This window comes from Sinohyriopsis cumingii, chromosome 1 (assembly GCF_028554795.1).
Source record: "Sinohyriopsis cumingii isolate HCF-2022 chromosome 1, ASM2855479v2, whole genome shotgun sequence".
Lineage (NCBI taxonomy): Eukaryota > Metazoa > Mollusca > Bivalvia > Unionida > Unionidae > Sinohyriopsis > Sinohyriopsis cumingii.
In genome coordinates this window covers 105540674-105564076 of record NC_142961.1, presented here as the reverse complement: position 1 = coordinate 105564076, position 23403 = coordinate 105540674, and the positions used below count along the sequence as shown (strand labels likewise).

General features: G+C 33.1%; 1 protein-coding gene across 1 annotated transcript in view; it reads right to left on the bottom strand.

The window, feature by feature from the left end:
• LOC149807498 (epithelial sodium channel subunit beta-like) overlaps positions 1-19269 on the bottom strand; it is a 71376-nt gene extending 52107 nt beyond the window's left edge. The window contains exon 1 of the mRNA XM_089967256.1: positions 18637-19269. Coding sequence (XP_089823382.1) covers positions 18637-18789 — 153 coding nt within the window. The 5' untranslated portion in view covers positions 18790-19269. The remainder of the gene's footprint in view (positions 1-18636) is intronic.
• Positions 19270-23403: the final 4134 nt, after the last annotated feature.

The window sequence follows — 23403 nt, the reverse complement described above, 5'->3', positions numbered from 1 at the left end:
AGAGAGAATGTCATTAACTTCTTTTAGAAGAGTAGTTTCAGTACTGTGGCAAGGGCGATATGCAGATTGTACATTGCTAAAAAGACTGTTTAAATTCAGATACAAGCTCGAATAGGACAACCTTTTCTAAGATTTTTGTATATGAATGGGAGATCAGAAACTGGGCGGTAGTTCTTTAAATCATTATTGTCTAGTATTGGTTTCTTCTGCAGAGGCTTTACAATGGCAGTTTTGAAAAATGATGGGAATTCCACTGATGAGAGAGATGTATTAATAACATCAGTTAGTGAAGGCAATATTGGATCTAAGCACTCAAGCAGCAGTGATGTTGGAATTGGATCAAGTTCACATCACTTTGGTGCACCCTTCATCAGGATTGTACGTACGAAATCCACAGAGACAGGTTCAAATGCTGCTAATGGTTGCCGCTCAAATTCTGTATCCCAACTGTATGGTGACGACGAGTCAATTGAAATTGTGGTGTCAAACTTATCTCTAATATGTGGATGTTATATGAAATTAACAGGAAATAGCTAATATTTTTTACAAGAAAATGTTTCATTTTCATCGGTTCCAATTTAGAAAGTTATATTGTAAATAATGGAACGACACTTGGCCGACAGCTCTGTTGTAGTAGTATATGCTATTGTTATAACGAAAGGTTACATATAGCATGAAAGCCCATGCTTTGGTTTTCACGGGTAGTTAGTGATCTGTGTCACTATTGTATATAACACTTCTTTTATTTGGAGGAAGTGAAACTGTTTGTGGCACACTTTTGTTGTCCTTAATATTGATTGTAAAATTACCCCCGTGTCTAAAAGACTCCCCCGCCCCCAATACGGACCCTAGCGGATCATAATCGAGTACAAAAATCCGGTGATTCAATGACTGGTTCTCACAATATATCTATTAATACCATTAGTTATTTGAGAGAAATATTAATAGACGAGGAAGTTGCAACGAAGTGATACGTGGATAATAATAAACTTCCAATAATGAACTCGTTAGTTTCAATTAATAATGAAACGACCAGACATAAATATGATTACAAGACTGATATACAAACATTTTTGGGTCTTCGCAAAAGAATAAATAGATTTGTTGAGGCATTTTTTGTTGTGGAAAACCAGCATCTGCTGACATGAAACTCGCTGACCTAAAAACGATTACTGACAGTGCAGTGTATACAGTAGCGTCTGGACAAGTATTACGGTGACCGCTTAATAAATATATCAACTATCCCGCTGAGGCTACCGGCGCATACAGGTTATCATTGTTTGGTGTTACAACATTTACCATATCCACGGCGGTACAACGACGTTATCCACACACACCGTCAGGCGGATCTATGTTACTGACGTTGGAGCGCGACGACGAGGAAACGTTTACTGTGGAACCCGAAGAAAACAAACACGGCTTGATTGTATTATTGGTGTCTTGAATTAGTCGCTGAATTACCACCTGCTTAATATAATGAGCTCCCAAATCAATGTGCAACAGTACATATATAATCAAGCACGTGAATGGCAAACACAACTAAAAAATATAGTTGACGATTACACAGTAAAAGTATAAAAATAAATGTCATAGACATATAGTTGTTTTTGCTATAATTGTTTATTCGGTGTCTGCTGTTATCGCTGGAACCAATAGTTGAAACAATTTGTGTTTCAGCTGCAACAACAATTGTTGGTATTTTTAATATCATTGCAAAGAAAATATGTACATGCACAAACACAAAAATTACACGAATATATAGTAAAATTACACTTAGCGACGTTAGCATATTCTAAATTATCCTTTCTAATATAAGCAAGTCTTAGTGATGGTAAAAATATCTGATTGTGAGTTTACGGATATGATTAAGATTTACAAAGAAGTAATGGAAGTAATAAAATCCACACCTAATCTTGTAAATTCTAATTTGGAGAATCAGAATTTAGATAATAATGTCGTCATCGCAAGAACTTCTGCAACAGGTCGTCGTTAATACAACACCTTTGAAAACAACGATGATATCAGTAAGCTCAAACAATCCTGAATTTAGTGTTAACTTTCCAACTGCAATTCCAGTAAAGGAAATCGCACTATAGCAATTACGAGTATATTACATTTGGCCAAATATCAGATCAAAGTCGTTTGGTGGATTACCAGCAAATAATTCACTTGTATTTGCAAATAAAAATAAACCAGATGGAACTCCTGATTGGCAAGCTGTTGGAATATCCAAGGGAAATTATCAGATTGAAAAATCAATAATGAATTTCAGCACAGAATAAAATCTATAAGTGGAAGAGGATCAAAAATAGCTATAACAGTTCACGAACCAACATTACCGGCTGTGATTGAAATAAATTTCCCCGATTACGTCGTTCATATGTATCAATCATCATTCATATGTTTTACGCTGGCCTGATGTTCCACCAGAATATCAAGGTTCACTAGAACCAAAGTTAAATGAAGTCCTCACGGATGAGAAAATATTTTTACGACAACCTGAATATCAAAAACTTAACTGAAATATTTTTGCTATAATGAAGGTATAGGAAGTTTTTCTAGTAAATATACTGTAATGGTTGATCCGGAATAACTAGTCCTCGATATTGATGAACATACTGATGAAAATTATTTTAAATCATTTCGAATGACATGAAAACTGAGTATTTAAATGTTTTCAGTAATCTAAAACATTTATTTTCTTCCGAATTACAATATTATTTTGAAGATACAAAACAAGAGATAATTAAAACAATACATTTAAATGCCGTTGCAGAAGATCTTAATCTTATCAATGCAACTATTGTGAATTTTATAAAATAATTATTGGGTGCCAATGATATTTATGAAATATTATAAACTAGCAGCAGATCAATTATCAACGTTTGTAATTCCCGGATTTGACAATACTGAAAATAAGGAACCACCCAATGATATTATCAATGAAACGTTTCCCCAAATTGTTGAATCATGGAGAAAAATAGCCCACCGCCAAGTATTCTTCGATATAATAATGATCCGTACGGCAGTGGTAGACAAATTTCACCAGGTGTTGTTAATATCACATAGACACTCGCAGTCAATCTTGTATGTGATGTGATTGATGGTAGTTATCAAGTAGATCTTGAAAAATCAAATCAAGCTCAAGACGGATATATTCTTTATACATTTACTCCGCAAGTACCTCCTGGATATTTGATTGTACAAGAACTAATCAATCCAGTCTATCTAAGATGCCATAAAAATTTACTATCAAGAATAAATTTCACACTTACTAATCAAAACGGACACTTGCTTGATTTAAGAAATGCAATTCTGAGTAAATATTTGGATGTGATATAGGAGAAAATATCAAAATCATATGATATTATAGTGTTTATGATATTTTCCCCACTGATAAAGCATACATAACAAAAAATGATCATCTTTTGATTTTACACGGGTCAAATTTCAAAGATACAATAGTTATTTTGCTTCTGTGGTAACTGGGAAATTATTAAAATCATATAATTAATAATGCTTATGATAATTTCCCTAGTGACAATATATATATATATATATATATATATATATATATATATATATATATATATATATATATATATATATATATATATATATATATATAAGCTGGTCAAAATTTTACAAAAAAAAATAAACATAGAAAACTAAATATGAAAATCAAAGATAGACAAAATCAATTTAACTTGGAAAAATAAATATGGAAAATGAACATGGAAAAACAAAGATAGAAAAATAAATATGGAAAAATAAACATAGAAAGTAATTATAGACGATATTTATGAAAATTGCTCTCCATTTTTATTTTTATAAAAGCCTTATTTAAGTAAATAATATGTTCTATCTCTGTTTTTACTATAATTACTGCCATATTTATTTTTCTATATGTACGTCTATAATTACCGTCATGTTTATTTTTCTATGTTTATTTGTGGATATTTATTTTTGTATAATTCTCTCTCTCTCTCTCTCTCTCTCTCTATATATATATATATATATATATATATATATATATATATATATATATATATATATATATATATATATATATATATATATATATATATATGATTCGCGTTCCCACATATTTGTCTCCGAACAATGAAGAAAAAAGGTCTACACGGAAATGAATCACCGTAAAAAATTGCTGAATTATATCATATTGGTCTGAATAGATTATATAAATTCTGGTAAAGATCGCATAAAAACAAACAATTTCCCGCTGGTGTCGCTGGAACTGTTAGAGGTAAGAATCTTACTGATAAAGTTGATAAAATCATTGAAGATAATAGAACTGAGAAGAAAAAAAATCAAAAATAAAGCAAATTATGTACTGAAAATAAAAAATTGAAGCAGAAATAAATATCAGGAGAGTTAAACATACCGAGTTAAGTAAAACAAGAGATGATTGTAATAATGATTTTACAGAAAAATTAAATTTACGTGACGAACTGCGTGATGAAATTGAAAAACTCGAAGTCGAATTACGTAGTCTTTGAGTCAAACGCGACGATTAAATTAAGGCCCGCGATGTAAATAAAGAACGTAAAACAGTAATCTTTGACGCCAGTGAATATAAATTAGGTCAGTATGCCGATGACGCTTTTATTCTTCTTGATGGATCTCATTTTTCTGTTGAAGCAACTATGAATATCTTGCAAGGTTTTTTTTCTATTATCTGAACTTAAATGTAACATAACAAAAACAAAAACTATTTTTATTGGAAACAGGAAATTTTCTAATGAAAGAATATGTCCCGAAATGGGCCTAATTTGGTCCTCTTCTAAATTTACACTCCTTGGCATACACTTTTCTCCAGATGTACAACAGATGGTGGAAAGTAATTATATGAAGAAACTAACAAAAGCAAAAGGAATACTGGCAAGTGGGAGTCAAAGACATCTGTCAATAGTTGTTAAAATAATTGTTGTAAAAACTCTTGTTCTGCCCATAGTCATACATCTTTTTTCAGCACTTCCAAACCCATCAGCAAAAGTTGAAGCAGAACTAAATCGCACGTTATTTAAATTTGTATGCGGTGGAAAAGTAGAGGGAATAAAACGTGATATACTAGTTTCCCCAGAAAACGAGGGAGGACTAAATATGATACACATATTTTCATTCATTAGGTATATTAAGATAACCCATTAAAAGATTGCTGGAAAAGGAAAATGGAACGTGGCAGAACTTAGTCAATACAACTATACTCAGAAATAAAAAGAATATTTGGAATTTAGGGAGAAGGAAATTAGGAGAATTTTGCAAGTTTCATTAAAAACAGTTTTTGGAGAGATGTAATTTTGGCAGTATCTAACTGGAAAGAAGAAGCGCAAAGTCCTAACAAGTATCTATCCATGAGTATTTTAAATTTTGTGCCCCCTAAAATGATTTATCAATACAAATCCTGGACAGAAGCTGGTTTTGAAATTCTGAACGATCTAGTAGATGATCAAGGTAATTTAATACCTTTTGAAATAATAAAACAAAAAACTTGAAGCGATGATTTCTTGAAATATTTCTCCTTAATATCCAAAATTCCAAAAGCACGGAAAGATGCATAAAAAAACATTTAGTACATAATAATTTTGATAAGCAGGAGGATAAAATAATTAACTTGCGAAAAGAAGATTCACTCAAGTTTGTTTACAAAGATCTTTTACAGGAAGCTAAAAGGCAACACACTGCGAAGCAAGAAACTTGGATGCAAGTATTTAATAAAAATATAAGTAGTGAGGAGTGGTCTGAGATTTATAGCCAGGCGAAATGCTGTACCAAGGATACCAAGTTGATCTCTTTTAACTTTAAATTAATCCACAGAATAATCGCTACTAATGATTTTCTAAAACGAATTAACATATTAGATGACAACAAATGTACTTTCTGTAAGAGTGAAAATGAAAGTATTGAGCATCTCTTTTATGACTGCAGTATTACTTCACAGTTTTGGTACCGTTGTATTGACGTTTTTTGCACCTTTTTGCCCAAATATTGTACATCTGTCCAAAAAGGAAACTGGATAGTTTGTGTAATTTTCTGCTTATTTTGGCAAAATATTATATTTATGCTTGCAGATTCAATATGAAAAATCCTTCTATTTTTGCTTTTAAGCAAATAGTTGCAATGCATAAGAACATTGAAAAATGCACTGTCAAGATAAATAAAAAAGAGGACCAATTTCTTCAAAGATGGACCTCAATAATGAACATGTAACTTGTCTCTGACTTGATGGTAAACAGGAACAAAATACTGTAATATCACAAAGTCCATGTCACCTAGATTGTGTACCATATGCATGTGTATATGTGTGTGTTTTTTTTCTTTCTCTATAGATTATATTAATTATCCCAAGATTATCTGATAACCAGAAATGTTTGATTGTAAGGTGACCTTGGGATGGTTCCCCGACCCATTGGTCAACCTATTACGGGGTTAATAAAAAAAGACCAAAAAAAATAGAAAAGACGTAAAACAGACTTATCTAACATCAATGCAAAAATTCACAAATTACACGAAGATATTAAAATTGCGTAAGGTGAACTTGAGACCAAAAAAAAATATACACAAATCACTCACAGTTGATGCTGAAATAATATCACCTAAATTTACCAGGGATAATAATATTGCTGAAATGATTAATAATAGTATTGTGGGGAAAAAAATCACTGTAATATTGATTTTGGGAACTATCTGCAGTCGCATTATCGTATATAATATCATCAAGTATATCATAATTTTTAGATAAATCTTCAGATTTTTCACTTTTAAGTTTTTTAATTTTATCTTTAAGTTTTATAATTTCATCATCTTGTTTTTTTAAATTCGTTTTGTTCAGATTCGTACATCTTTTTAGTCGGTATGCATATACCTGTCTTTTATCTCGTTTACTATATTGCTGAGATAATGCCCTCTTAACATGTCTAATTACACTAATAAGAGGGATTAATTCTTGAATACTGTCGTATGATATACAAATAGATAAACATTCGACGGCATTTTCAAGTATTTTAATAAAACGATACTTATTACTCAATGCATCTTTCTTAAAATATCATCCCATTTCTATCTTTTCATATTCGTTTGTGACGTATTCCACACTAAACACATTAATTTTGCCTATTTCTGTTGACAGTTCCGTAGATTTTGATTTTTAAATCTCGTAAATAATATCATCAATATTTTTCTGGTCCATATAATATATTCTAATCTTTACTTATTATAATCATCACGTATAATAAAATTATGCCCATATGTTATATCTTTTTGAAAATGTTAGATTAGTCTTACCATCAGCACAACATGTTACTGAATGTAGGTTAGTATTGAATTATTTGGCGGCTGTGTATATTGAGTGAAATTTAATTTCGTTTATTTCAACAACAGCAACAACTGGCTTGTAAGTATTTTTAGGTCTACCAGTATTATCATTTTTGCAATATTACAATTTTGACTCCGAGTAGCAACCCTCAGATTAAATACAATATTATCTAACGGATTTGAGTTAATATGATCAATTGCAAGATTTTTCTCAAGTAATCCATTAAAGCACTCGTAAACAAATCTATGAGAAAAATATCTCAATTTTTAATTGCAAAAGATCAATAACCTGTATTAATAATATAACCGACTTGTTTTTTAATCCACAATTTCTAATAATTCCATCGCGAGATGCTTCATATTCCTTATTTACTGGGTATTTTACAAATTCTCTCTCCATTACAACAATAAAAAAACCTTAAAATATCTCTTAAAACAATAATAGATAATTCACATATATTAGAAGCTCCAACTTCATCAACTAGTAAATATGATATCAAACGCTCTTGTGTGGAAATTTATTTATATAATCTTGAATAATGATAAACTCACCGTTATTTTTACTTTTATAATATCGCGTCAATTCACGACATTTTTTAATTCCGCACGCTGAACATAATTCAGTTTTTCCTCATACTCCGTGTTGACAATTTATGCAATGAATAGAACATTTACTTACGCGTTTTACGTATTGTTTATGAGATGAACAATATTCACTCACACAACTGCGATTGCAAAAATCAGTCGAGCCGTTTATTGGCCACTTATATTTGTCTCTTTGCTTGGTCATTATGATAATACGAAAAAACATTAATTGAACTTATTCGTCTAAATATTATATGGATGATTTTGTTTTTGTTTATATCAGAAAATAATCCTTCTTACAGATTGGATCTTGATAAGGTAATTCATGATTCACAAGGGGGATTTTTGACTGATAAAAAATAATAATCTGACTAAAATCATGCGTGATGCTAAGAAAGAATTTTATAATGATGGTGCAGTTTATGCATGGACAACATTAAAAATTATCGACGTTCAAGATAAAAAAGTAATCGATGTTACAATGAGCAATAATCAAGCCGCGAAGATTATTAATTATCTTGACGATTGAATTTATTTTTTCAGGATAAAATTTGTTGTGTCTCTAAATACCGAACAAGGTGATACTGGGATTATTCGCAACAAGCTAGACCCTGTACGTGTTCGTGAAAAAAATGTTATGTTAAATAAAAATTCCAAACCAGGAATGTTGACTGGTATCGACAAATCTTATTATGAACGAGCGTATCCTGTGACCATCGTTATTGACGCGTTATATCTGCTGATTGAATAACCCAACGATAAAGATCTCAAACCGACGAAATTTTCAAGGTTAAATTGTGTACCCGAACGAGTAACGGAACATTTCACCGTTTCAACTCGTGGAAATGGTCTAACAGATAATAGGTGTAAAGTAATTAAGGAGTGTGGAGAAATAGTTAAAGATACAGGAGCATCTATGAAATATGTTGCTAAGTTAGAAAAAAACATTGAAAACATTAAAATTTCCAATAATAGTAAACTCAATAACAGGAGAAATTTTATGCGATTCGAAACATTATATGAAAATGAAGCTCCGATAAATATCGTTGATCATAATAATGCACATGCGTGGACTGACGCAGTAACAATATTTCCACAAAATCGAACTATTAAATTTTAACAAGGAGATATATTTGGTTTTATTAACGAAATAAGTAAAAACGTTCCTGTATCAGTATGGTTATTTCAAAGTTCTGATGATGGAAACTCTGATCAGTTTGTACGACCTAATGAAAAATCTTGCCTTGAAATATAAAGATGATATTGACCAATTACTTGGTAATTATTTTACAGTTCCGTCAGTTGCGGCTCATTTTGCTAGAAAGAAAAATTCATGGAAACCAACCCGGTTTGATTTTCTCAATGACATAATATCGAGTTGTGTCGAATACGGACATGGTGGATTATGGAATACCAAGTATGATCATAGAAATATGGTATCACTCGATATGGTTGCATGTTATCCCGGAAGTTTTATTGGAATGGGAGAATGTTCTGTATATTTTAAGCGATTTGGACATGAGATGACCAGAGTATCGATAAACGGACCATTAACAGATTTTGACCTGACTGGATTCGCCTGTATCGAGTCATTTGAGTTTGCCGAAAATCTTGATCCGATTTGTTATGCTTGGTTTGGCAAACATTTTTCAACGAAGATGTGGGCACCGTTTGTATTGTTACGATACATGTTTGATGTAAAAATATTATTATCGTTGTTTGTCAGAGAAGCAATTATATCATATCGGAAACAGACCGAAGTTTGGTTACCACAAACAGACAAGTTTAATATTTAAAAAAATATTAGAGAAAATTTTCCTGATCTCGACGAGAATGAAATTACTAAAATTTTTAATAATAAATCCGAGGTCAGAAAAGAAAGCGATGAAAAAATTGCGAAAGATCTTGGCAGAAAAATAATCGGTAAATTTACCCAAGGAGGATCATATGATCATAAACGACATTGTACAAGATTGATTATAGACGATGCTGAGTTAGATGATATAACGAGAAAAAAAAGTTTATAGATCGAAGTAATGTTAATTTATCAGACGGAAATAAATAAGGTACAATTGTGAGTTATATGGATGGTGAGTCACCGCAATTTACTCATTTCCGATCTTCAATGCTATAGATTCGTTTTATATCCATAAAAAAATCAGGATTGTTGGAAAAATTAAATATCGGCACTCATGCATCATGGGGTAAATGGAAAATAAAGCGAGAAAATATACTTGATTATTCAAAATCCGCTGATGTTTCGATTAAAGATGTTAATTACAAAAATAATCAAATATCAAAATTATCTCGTAGCTATACATTAAGCAGTTCATCTTAATGGAACAGGTTGTTCTGGTAAAACAAATCGTGTGATTGAATTATTTCGTTTTAACCCCTACACACAGACTCGCAAGAGAAATGAGAGAAAGAAATATTAAATCACGTACTTATCATAAATTCATAGGATGGAAGGGAGATAAATGGTAATAGGCGAGAAATATATTCCAAAGGTTATCGTCTGGGATGAAATATGTACTGTGTCGTTGGAAATACTAAAAATATTTATTGATTGTTTGTTGACTCGGAATACAACTGAGATTATGTGTGGAGATCATGGACAAGCACCACCCGTATTTAGATCATCTCCACATGAGTGGCTTAAACCGTCTGTAGATTATTACGAAGAAATAATTGATGATCATAGAGCACTTGATACATAATGTAGAGAGTTTAAGAAATTAATCAGACTACAACCGAATAATGTTCAGTGTGAAATAATGCGTGTAATGATTCCAAAAACACTTATTAACAACTTTTGGAATTTGTGGAGACCAAATGATTTGATAGTTGCAAGTAGAAAGATAATGCGTGATACACTTCAACAAAAATTATTTCAGTTACAACGAGGGAAGTTTCCAGAATTACCTGTAGCATTATCGACCAGCAGATACGCGAAAACAAAATACTGAAGTTGATCTACCAGGATCATCAGAACGACGAAATTTTGTGTTAAATGATATTGTCTTAGTTGATGTCAATGTTGTTGAGAGCGCGTTAACTATGGACAAAACTGCATGGACGTTAGGATACGCAATGACAATTCATTCATCGCAAGGACTAACTATTTCTGATACAGTTGTGTTGATCGTCGATGATCGTATCGAATGGTCAAACTTAGTTTATATCGCAGTGTTTAGAGTTACAAAAATATCTCAGTTGCGGAGGGTTATCCCTGTCGAAGAAATAACTCACGCCAACAACAACTTTGTCAATGATGATATAATAAGAAAAGAATTGGTTAGCTGTAACAAATATGACAAAAAAATTAAATAAACGCGATTTTGATCTTGACTTTGAATTTGTCATGACATTAAAACAACATCAGAATAATCATTGTGCGAACTGCAACACAATTATGTTAAGGAACAATATTCTTAATAATCCAAAACAATTTATCGTAGATAGAATTAATAATGATTTTGGTCATACACGCGAGAATGTGATGCTGACATGTCTTTAATGTAATCGACGTCGAGGTGCTAGTTATGTGAAGATGGTGGTAATCGTGTATCTTCAGGAATTACTTGCAACTGTTCACGTACAAATCCCCGTTGAGGAGCAGTTGAATCTAATCTGTATATTGCAGGTCTACCCGTAGATGTAACCACGCTAGAAATTGTATGTCTAGTAATACTCCAAACAGGATCAGTCGCTCTCTTTTTACCACCTTCAGGTTCACCGGGTTCATATAAATATCTTACAGTAGCATTACCTAATACTGGTTGTTTTGAAAATTCATGTCGTTGTATTGGTATGTTTTTCATGATTGCATTGATGGGTTTCATGGCAGCTGTTCGAGTTACTTCATTATTTAATGCAGGTATTACACTTGGTAATCTTGCAAACCATTCACGAGATCTCATATCTATCTGAATTATTTCCTTTGCGCATTGATGTCCAAGTAACCGCTCAGCAAGTGTTCGATTAAATCGTTCAACAACTGCCTGATCACGATAAATTGCAATATGTCCTCGTCCTATTTTGACATTATGTCGCTTCATCAACGACGATACTGCACCAATAAATTCTTTGCCAGGATCAACCTGTAACAGTTGTGTCCATCGCAGACCACCACGTTGATAAATTCGTTCAAAAGCAGAAGCTACGTCAGTTGTTGTTTTAGTTGATAATGGTTCCGCTTCCTTATATCTCCTTGCAACATTAACGCGTATTTGTATTTGTATGTATATTGGCGTCTTCCAGTTTTAATAGTATCATGTGGTAAAAAAAAATATCTGCTTGGTGAACCTCATTGGGAGAGCTGACATCAAAATGTGCGTATTCGATTTGTTTAGGTGGTGATAGGTAAATGTGTCATATTGCCTGTCGTGCTAACCAAGCTGCGATGGCGGCATGTGTAACATTCGCTGATTCAGCAAGTTTACTAATCGCTGCTTTACCTTTCCAATATCCTCTTGGGCAATAATAAATCTATTCCGTTATATTATAATTAATTTGATTAATTACCAGCTCCTAATGCTAGTTTACCATTCATCGCGGATCTTACTAACCAATTAGAATATAATACTCTGAAAGATTTATTTTTTATGGAATTTGATGCCTGAATCAACTTTACATCTGCAACATGTTCTAAATCTGGATTTTTATAAGCTACATCATGAGTATGACACGCTTTATCAATTTCATTTATCGGATATTCACCAGGTCTTGGTTGATATTGTTTATTAAGTCGGATGTCAAGTCTGGTTCCAGGATCACAATAATTATATCCTGGAAGATGTTTTTCCCCATGGTATTTTCCCCACGGAGTTCCTGGTAATTTTCCTAACGAAGTTGCAATGTCACCACCTGTCTTCGCAGAAATAAACTTATATTTTTTTGGTACCACATTTTACACATTTGCCTATAAGAGTATGTCTATTATATTTTGTTATCGTAATTGTCACTTCACTTGTAGGGGTGGATGCCCTGCATCTTACACAATATAAATCCATATTATTTTTATATTTCTACAACCTGGATGTTATTGATTTCTCAACGACGCGAAAACAAGAACCAGTCTAACATATTTCAGCATTACCGAATTCCATCAGAATGATTATAATAGGTCCATCTGGAAGTTGTAAGACACAATTGTTGCTTAATCTAATAATCAGATGGCTTAAGTGGGATAAGTTATATTTGGTAGCTCCGTCAGTTGATGATCAAAGATGCTACGATGTACTTAAGGATTTTAATAAAAACGCAAGATTGTTTAATGAAGATGTTAATGATATTATTAATTGTATAACTGATATTGACGAAGCACCGTCCGTAGATGACCTTGATGGATTTATTAATAATTTAGTAGTATACGATGATGTGATGCTGGACAAACAAACAAATCCGACTAGAATATTTTCTCGAGGTAAGCCTAAAAATACTGATGTGATTTATGTTACTCAGCGATATACATAAATTCCGAAAGTGATCAGGGACAACTGTAATATTTTAGGTATATTTAACGGAGTTGATACACATACACTTAGATATATTCATCGGACTTGGTGAAGGGATATATGGACATAATTAGATTTAAAAATTTCTTTTCAAAAGCGCAAGCTACCGCATACGGATTTATAACGATAAATTTACATGATCATCGATCACGATATCGTATAGGTCTTGATAAAATCTTTGGATGAGAGATTATAACAAATAAATAGCAGCAGGGAGAGCGCGACCTCAATCAGGCGTCCCTGGTAAAACATTTACACATATAAGTCTTGAAAAACGACGGCGATAAAAAAAAAAAAAAATAACAGGTAAACCTAAGGCCAAGAGAAACTCTCGGTTAGTCAAAGGCTTCGGTTTACCGTTACTGACCTTGTGTTTTCATTTTTGTAGAAAGTTTTAGTTTTCCAAATGGGACGTTCAACAAAAGGTCGGTTAGCCCTCCCTGCTGCTGATTGTAATTATTTTTTTAATTATTTTTGGAAAGAAAAATTAAAGCATTCTTTAAGCATCATTAAATTTTCAAAATGATTACTATGGAATTTCCATACACTCCATATATCGTACACTACAGAAGTACCGGTACAGTGAAAAAGTACGGTACGATATATATATATATATATATATATATATATATATATATATATATATATATATATATATATATATATATATATATCGTGGTAAACCGGTATACCGGTAAATGCCACCCACATCTAGTATAAATAGGATAAAATGGGGCAATGAGACAGACAACATTTGATGTACCTTGCAAGAAGGTTAAATGGCAGCGAATCGTGAATATGTTTAAATGAAGTTTAAAATGTAATGAAACTGAAATATCCCATCATAAAAGTTCTCAACGTGTCGTATGCTCAAGTGTGTTAAACATCCAACATGGGTAAATTGCAAAAACGTGTTCTCTTCATTTGTCCACAGATAAACTGGTAAACAGTCTCTCGCCCAAATGCAAAGCGATATGAATCATACTTTACATTTTCTATTCCAATGTATTAAACATGAATAAATTTTTTGTTAAAGACAGAACATATTCGAGTAAAAAAATAAAAATCCACCCCACCCCCCGAAAGAAAAAACAAATGCTGAAGCGAATTACTGACATCAGTCTTATACGTACCACTCCTACTTTGGAGAGGGGTATATATACCATAAATGGTGTTTTAATATATTTCCAAGGACGAGTATTTTGGGGAGGGGTATATATACCATAAATGGTGTTTTAATATATTTCCAAGGACGAGTATTTTGGGGAGGAGTATATATACCATAAATGGTGTTTTAATATATTTCCAAGGACGAGTATTTTGGGGAGGGGTATATATACCATTAATGGTGTTTTAATATATTTCCAAGGACGAGTATTTTTGGGAGGGGTATATATACCATTAATGGTGTTTTAATATATTTCCAAGGACGAGTATTTTGGGGAGGGGGGATATATACCATAAACGGTGTTTTAATATATTTCCAAGGACGAGTATTTTGGGGAGGGGGATATATACCATAAACGGTGTTTTAATATATTTCCAAGGACGAGTATTTTGGGGAGGGGGATATATACCATAAATGGTGTTTTGATATATTTTCTAAGGATGAGAATGGTATACAGTACAGTAACTAAATAATCAAACATTCATGGGTGATGATCAAGATCAGGCTTTATTTGAGACACTAAACGAATATAAGAAATGTTTGTCGACTCCACATAAAAATTGACCTGGAAAAGTTCGGTTTTCATTTTATATATTTTAATATATGGTGCTATCTGTACAGTGCATTGTCGACCACATCTTTGCACGCGCCTCCGAAATCTCTGCATGATTCTACTTAGGTTCATAGGGCTTTACGTCTTAACAGATGTATATGGTGATATCTGATCTGAGTTTGTGTAGCTGGGACATTAAATGGTAAAAGCGTGACTATTATTGTAAGTAAATGGACTTAATGACTAGACTGATTGTATCTTGCTTATATATACATGCATATACATAGACACATACATGCATATATATATATATATATATATATATATATATATATATATATATATATATATATATATGTATGTGTGTGTGTGTGTGTGTGTGTGTGTGTGTGATTTTGGATTTTTAACGTAGATTTGACAATTGTTCAGTCATATCGCTACGATGTCTGCAATGTGGCAGTTTATAGTGATATCTAGCACTGAGGGGGGCATAATGCCGCATACATGTAACATCATGTCCCACCCAGTCATATTATCCGTACATTTGACAGACCAGTCCTAACAATAACCTCTTAATGTTGAGCGCCAAGTGAAGCAGATGTTAGTACCAATTGTATAAGTCTTTTTAGCATGACTCGGCGAGAGTTCGAACCCGCGACCTCCCGTGTACAAGGCGGACACTCTAACCACTAAACATTTTAAGTAATACGAATAAGGCACGGGGGGGGGGTATTTAGAAAAAAAAACAACACAATTTATATTTCATTATTTGAACTGTCACCCACAAAATTCTGAAATGTTATATTTGGAAACGTTATAAATATGTGTGATCGTATCATTAGTACTATCCTTCAAATTTAATAAATGCCATTGTACAAGGGTTGTATTCTATTCAGCGTAAAGGATCTAAACATACGAAAGACAGAGATGAAGGGTTCATGCGCAATCGATGAAAGTGACTTGGCATTGGTAACATATAACTGACTGACAGAAAAACTCAGGTTCAAATTGCGGATAAGAAGCTGTTATTATCTAAATGACTAATGTGCAAGTTATAATAACCCCCTTTTATTTATTAAAAGCACCAACTCGAGCACAGAATAAAAATTCAGAATGCATAGACCGTGGTTCAAATCTTGGGGATATATAACAGATCCGATGAGCTCTCATATGCGTCTTAAGAGGCGACTAATAAAGAAAGGCGCTGCGTTGGATCAGTGGATATCGTTCCGGACTCGTGACCGAAAATGGCGGGGATCAAATCGGCTACCATTGTGTGACATTGGACAAGACATGTAACCCAGATTGTCTCAGCACCAGATAATTCATTTATTTGTTCTTATTGTGTCCTAAAACACCAAACCAAATAAAAAATAATACATAATTATTATTATTATTATTATTATTATTATTATTATTATATATATATATATATATATATATATATATATATATATATATATATATATATATATATATATATATATGAGAAAAGTACGAGCCTAGACTTAATTTCTGTGTAGTAAATTTATGCATGGTAGTTATATGTGGTGACGGGACCCCGAGTGGTCGAGTGGTCTAAAGCGCTCTCCGTTACGGATAACTGCCATCTCACTTCTGTCTGCGTGGGTTCGAGTCTCGGATTCAGCCTATGTGGGTATGTGAGAAAACGTGCCAGTAGCTTCTCGTGGGTCGATGGTTCTTTCCGGGGGCTTTTCCCTGGTTCTTCCTTCACCATTACTACTGGCCGCCATGTATAGCAGCATATCGTGTGCTGAAAATGGCGTTAAACCCTACAACAACAACAACATATGTGGTGACAATTCATTCTGCGTTGGGAAGAAAAAAAAACTCGTGCCCAGTGGTTGCTTTTCTTTAACCTACCGAACTGATTCCTTGAGTGCTAGCGATATTATATTGTGTAATACATAAGAATAATTAAAATGTCAGTTTTATATTACGATTTCGAACAATCTGGTGGATGGCGCTCTTGTTAATTTCTTTGTTTCACGCCTGAATGAACCACATTGCAGGCTGAAGTTCGTTTACATCAGCTAGAGGACAGAGCATAGAAAATTATTCAACCTAATAGTCCTTCATTTGAATACAACAATATGTGTCATTTTATGAATGTTTCTTCATAACGCAGTGTTATATTAAATATGAATGTGTGACTTGTCTAAACGCGAGTCAAAGCGCACGTACACTGTCTTTTTGCCGGTTGTTTTTATAATGTTAAAGTGTAGGTCTATTAGTGCCGAATGTCAACAGTGGAAGCAAGGCCGTATTGGGCGCTCACGGGCCCAGCCTGGGCTAAGAAACGCCCGGGTTTCTCCTAGTTCTTGTTCAAACAAAATTTTTCTTTTGTAATATTAAACGTGTTGTTCGGCCAGGGCCCCAGGGATATATCCCCTCTTGCTCCCTCTTGTCGGCCCTGGGTAGAAGCTTTCCTTGTTAATCGAAAAGATGAACTAAAATTTGAACTAAATATACGTTGAGATTCATATAGAAGTGTTGAACGTGCTTTGGGAAGAAAATCAAAGTCGATAAACATTCATAAAGCGTAGGAGCAAAACTTAACTGGATAAATTCAAATGTGGTAATTTATCCCGATCTATCGAGACTTAAGCCTGGCAGTCTGTCTGTCTGTCTCTGTCACACACACACACACACACACACACACACACACCTTTCCCAATATGCTGTTGATCAGAAATACATTTATTTATTTATTTCATATGTTTGAATCATATGCGGTAATTCGCTTGACCACTCCATCAGGTCACTCGTCTTAGCCCCCCCCCCCCGCCAAAAAGGAAAAAAGAAAACAAACTAAAAAATAAAATAAAAAGAAGAGCAATTAAAAGTACAGCTTACTCTATGTCATTTACATAATTGGGTGTCATAGGAATGGATGATTTACAATTGTTATTTGATCACGTGAAAATGGATGGATTAAGCAAATACATGCAGTCAAATTGTTATGTCTCTTTCAACCAGCCCTCTCATGTTTTGTCTCCTTTGTTAATTTTGTTTCGGACTTTATTTTTTATTCTTGGACATTTCTGCAAGAATAAATTATATCGTAAACACTTTTGATGATTTAGGTGTTCTCATTCAAGTCATTGACACCATAATTTGCTATATATTGTGACCGATTTTCATTTTGTCAACTTCGTCAAATGAAACCGGGTACAAATTATTATCATTGTTGTAACTTTGCGCAATGCAACCCGGTAGCCATAAAATAGGGTACACAAACACCAGATATTTAAAGAAAGGTAGCAGAAGACGAAAAATTGTCCTCTCTCTCTCTTGGCATGTATTGACATTTACCTTAAGAAGAGATCCTATGGTTCGGACTGTTCAAAGGTTAGCTGGCGAATGCATTTCCAGAGGGGCCCTAATTTAGCCTTATTTAAGATAGACAAACAGACAGACAGGCAGAAAGAGAGATATTAAGATGGAATACATACCTTTCTGGCTGATTGTTCTTTCATGTTGTTGCCATCAAAGAGATTCACATTGTACATTCTTTCTTCTTGGCTACGCTTCCACAATGGCAAGGGAAAATAAATATTCGTCAGGTCCACCTCTCTGTTGCAATCATGCCTATGTCGGGAAGACATTCTGTTTTCTTACATACTCACATTTCAACACACAAAGTCGCTGCTACCTAGGGCATTTATTTATGATACTCGACTATGACTCATGTTATGATATTTTTGTACTGTAATCACATGGAAAACTAACATAGTACAAGCATGAATAGTTACTGAGAATATGTACCCACACAGATATGTACGGTTTATGTACAGAGCATAGTAAACAGATATCTAGCAAACTCGACGACGAGCCACACCCGTATTCGACCAACGTACTTTGTTTATGTTAAATTGTGGACTAATCGCCAGTCTAGGTATCATAATAGTGTAGTCTTTGATTCTCACCCAATACCGTTTTCAGGACAGATGACTTCACACACAACACATCCGGGCACTGCTCACTTGTCAATATCATAGCAGCCCGTATGGTAAATAATGTAAATCTTACGTTATTATATTAAAGATGACAATCAAATATTTACTAGTAACAAATAAGGAAAGAAAAAAAAACTGCGTAAACTTTACAGCTCGTCAGTAGAACCATGGTAACTGAATGAGTTGACGCACTAATTGAAGTCAGGTGCTGTATTTATATAATACAGGCAGTAAATACTCCAGAGAGCTAACATATATCACCAGTTACCCATTGATATGCAGATGAGGTTCCCAGTGGTTGGTTGTGCAGCAAAATCAATTGCATAGTAGTGGCTAATTTACCCTAAACTATGTTCTAAGCTTGTGTTTATCTAGGCCACATGCTGAAGTTATCTCTAACTGTTCTGTTGGAAAGTAATTTATATTTCCAACCTCAGATTATGATTTAATTTTTGCAAGTATCAGTACCATAAAAAACATCAAATTATATCATAGATAAATGGAAAAGTACATTTCACACGCAATAAAAGACCCACCACAACAAACAAACCAACTGAAAAGAATACACTATTAACATGCGATATTTGATACTTTGTCCTTACTCGCAAGCGACTACAACGCGAGACCCAAATTCTGTCACGCATGACAAATTTCAAATAGAACATTTAAAGATCGTGATCACCCCCTATTTGGGGATAAAGAACTCAGCGAATTTAACCCAAATAACAGCAATCACTGTCATTAAAAAAAAAAAAGAAACACGTTCAAGAAAAACACAACAACACTTAATGATTTATACTAGGCCGATGTGTCCCGAATATTCTGGTCGATGAACATCCTTGAATTATTCCGCGATGTTCGATTTCATCCATAAAATTATACTAACTGGATAGGCGTTTTTGAGAGCGGTACCTCTCTGTGAATTTTGTAAGGAGGATCGACTGAATTTAATTCAGAAATATTATTAAATATTTACTAAAATTTTTGAATATCAACATTTAATGTGACATACAAACAAATTATCTGGTGACATGAATGTATTTCGTAACAAAATTACGAGTGAATTAGAGACTGACCACATATGTAAACTAGATACAGGTATTAACTTATGCCGTAACACATTGCGACCTTATATATATATATATATATATATATATATATATATATATATATATATATATATATATAAAATTGCTTTTAAAGTATTGGTATAAAGCAATTTGATATACCAATACTATTAGTATATCAAATTGTGATCCGCCAATGGCGCAATAATACGCATTTATAAACATTCTTGGAACTGTGTGCCGTCGGTTCATTTCCGATAGATCAAGGATGAATTTCCAATCATAAATCTTTAATGACGTATGAAAATGACGATATAAAGTAATAATAATCCCCAGTTTCTAAATGAACTTATCAGGGTACACGATTTCATCACAATCCTTTATTTTTTTTAGTTTACCTCTCTCCTCTCATGCATAAGGGACAAACTACGCGGAAATCTGGAGTGAGAGAGAAAATAATCTGAACTGGATGAAAATCTCGAAACTGAACTTGCACCAAGTAACCTGCAAGAATGATTCGTCGTACCGGTAGGTGTACACTACCAGTGGGATCTATCTACATTGTTTATATAATCAATGATACAAAGTTGCAAATGCCTACGATCACTCTGGAGCTATGAAGAATGATGCTAAATCTTAAGTCAAACCGATCAGAGAGAGAGAGAGAGAGAGAGAATGTTATGGTCAGTAGTAATTTTAATTAAAGAAGAATAATGACTTAGATCAACTGTAAATATAGTAAAATATTTTAACTACATCTTTTAAGTTTTTCATTTCGCTTAGTTTCTTTTCCTCACTAATTTCCATGCGCCTATACGTAATTGGCTAAGCGTTCAGTGTGTTTGTAATGCTCTTCTTTCTTCATTAAAACCATCTTTCATGCAAAATCATAAGTGTATTACATTGATTTAATCAATGTGAATAAAAACTGAAAAAGAGAAAAAGAAAAACAATCAATTTATCAATATGCAAAGGTGATTGTGAATGGCCACAAAAAGCACAAAACTACATTATGTAGCGGACACACTCGGTAGGAATGTGACTTCACTCGGTCAATAAGCCGTTGCTTGTAGTCAGTCTTAAATCCGTTCTAAAGGTTAATATGTGTATTTGTATGTGATATAAATAAAAGTTACGTATAGTATGCACGCTGTATCAATTATATACTACCACTCGTTCTAAACAATTTTCAAAACATTTATACATATCGTGGGGGTTTAATGGTTGTAACAGAGTTACTAATCGTAGCGCCTAAAATTACCTCCCTTAGTTCCAATGAGCATGCCCACAAAACTTTCCAGTTCCAGATAGTTCACCGTTCTGCACTTGGTTAGCGAAACATAAAGTCAACAAAGGAAGGAATCTTAGCTGTACTACAGATCATTATGGTTAAACCAACTAATCAATTATATATGTCAAACATATAGACATTAAATCAGATAATTAGATTCAGTGTCCATACTTACATTATATCAGATAATTAAATCATATTAAATAATATTTACTTTCCATACTTAAATGATATCAAATAATTAAATTAAAAACATTGTCCTTACCTGATTATATAGATTCATTATCCATAATTTCAGATACATTTGATGGATCATTTCACTTTGCTGTCCGATTTTAAACATTTATTGCACATTTTTGTCTAAATAACTTTAACGAAAACAATCTCAACAATTTGCATTCTTCATATGTTGATGTATCGTTCTTTCTCAGTTACTTTCGCAAGGCTAATAGCTCGTTTATAACACGAGTTAAGAAAGTTATAACACAAGTTCGATAAGAAAATTATAACACGAATTCGATACGACAGTTGATTTGTAATGCTGAATATTTTAAACCAGAAAAGTTTTTTGTTTTTAAAAATAAAATAAAATGGAACACATTATTTTAATGTATTCAGAGGAACTTAACAAAGCAATAATTACATAAGCTATCATAACGATAAAGTAGCGTAATTAATGCAGACGGAATATTTATTCATGTTTGCGTGTAACTATCGTACAATATTCAAATTAAATAACATGCCCAATGACGTTTTTTTTTTTTTTTTGTTTCATTTTCTTTTTGACTTTTGAAACATCAAGTATCGGACAAGTATCGGACAGTACATGCAATAACTTTCAGAGTAATTTTTCTTTGCTTATTCTGACACGTAATAACTCTCAAATTTGCTTGGGTCCTTAGACAAGATTTCTGATTTTCGCCAGTAAATTCATCTAGAGCAGCCTTCTTAAAATTAGTTTAATTCTGTTTAATTTTCCTTGCATCAAATATGTAAGTTTTAAATTTTTTTGTTTTTTTTGGGCACCAGACAGATGCCCCCCCCCCCCCGCCACCTAGCCAAAGAATAAAAGTGTTTTTATGTTTCACTGAGTCCCCCAGATATGTTGCTTTGTTTTTTAAATTTAAACAGAATTTCGATCAAAAATTTTAAATGAATTTTTGACTGGGTATTTATTTCCTAGTGTATTCTATAGGATTGTTCTTCCGAGTCGGTTTCGATCACCTGACTCGGAGTCCCTCTCATAGTATCTTTGTTACCTTGGCTAAAGGTTGCCTACGTCCCGTGTTTGCTATGTGTGAATGTGCTATATGTTTGTTCGTGCTATGGTTGTGTTCGTGTTGGGACAGCCGTCTATATCGAATTCTTCCCCAGTTGTCCTGTGATCCTTATAACATGGATCTTCTAAATTTTGTACATATTTATATTTCCAAGCTTTTAGAATACGAATTTTGAATTTTGGGCGAAGTAACGGTGTAATAATATTTTTAGGGGGAAAAAAAATCTACTATTGTTTTAGTGTGTGCTATGTGTGTGTCGTTCTTCGCAAATCTATATTCTGCTGAGGTCAGCTGTGTTCGAGAGAGCTCCATATTTACTTTATTGTTTTTACTTCACTCTCTCGAACTTGGCTACCTTTATTTATTTATTATGTTTCCGAAAAGGGTTGCCAAAGATTTTATTTCCTATACAGTTGTGTGACAGTATAGGTGTTAGTATAGATTGGTTTCTTTTGTGTTGTATGTCTACTTTTCCATGTCGCATGTCTGTTCCTTCCTTCCTAGCTCCATGTGAGTGTAGGTCTCTGTCCTATAATTCTCAAAGATAAAAGAAAGGTATTAGTATTCAATATACATTTGCTTAGGTAGAAATGGAGAGGTATACGTTCTACTATTATCTATCAAG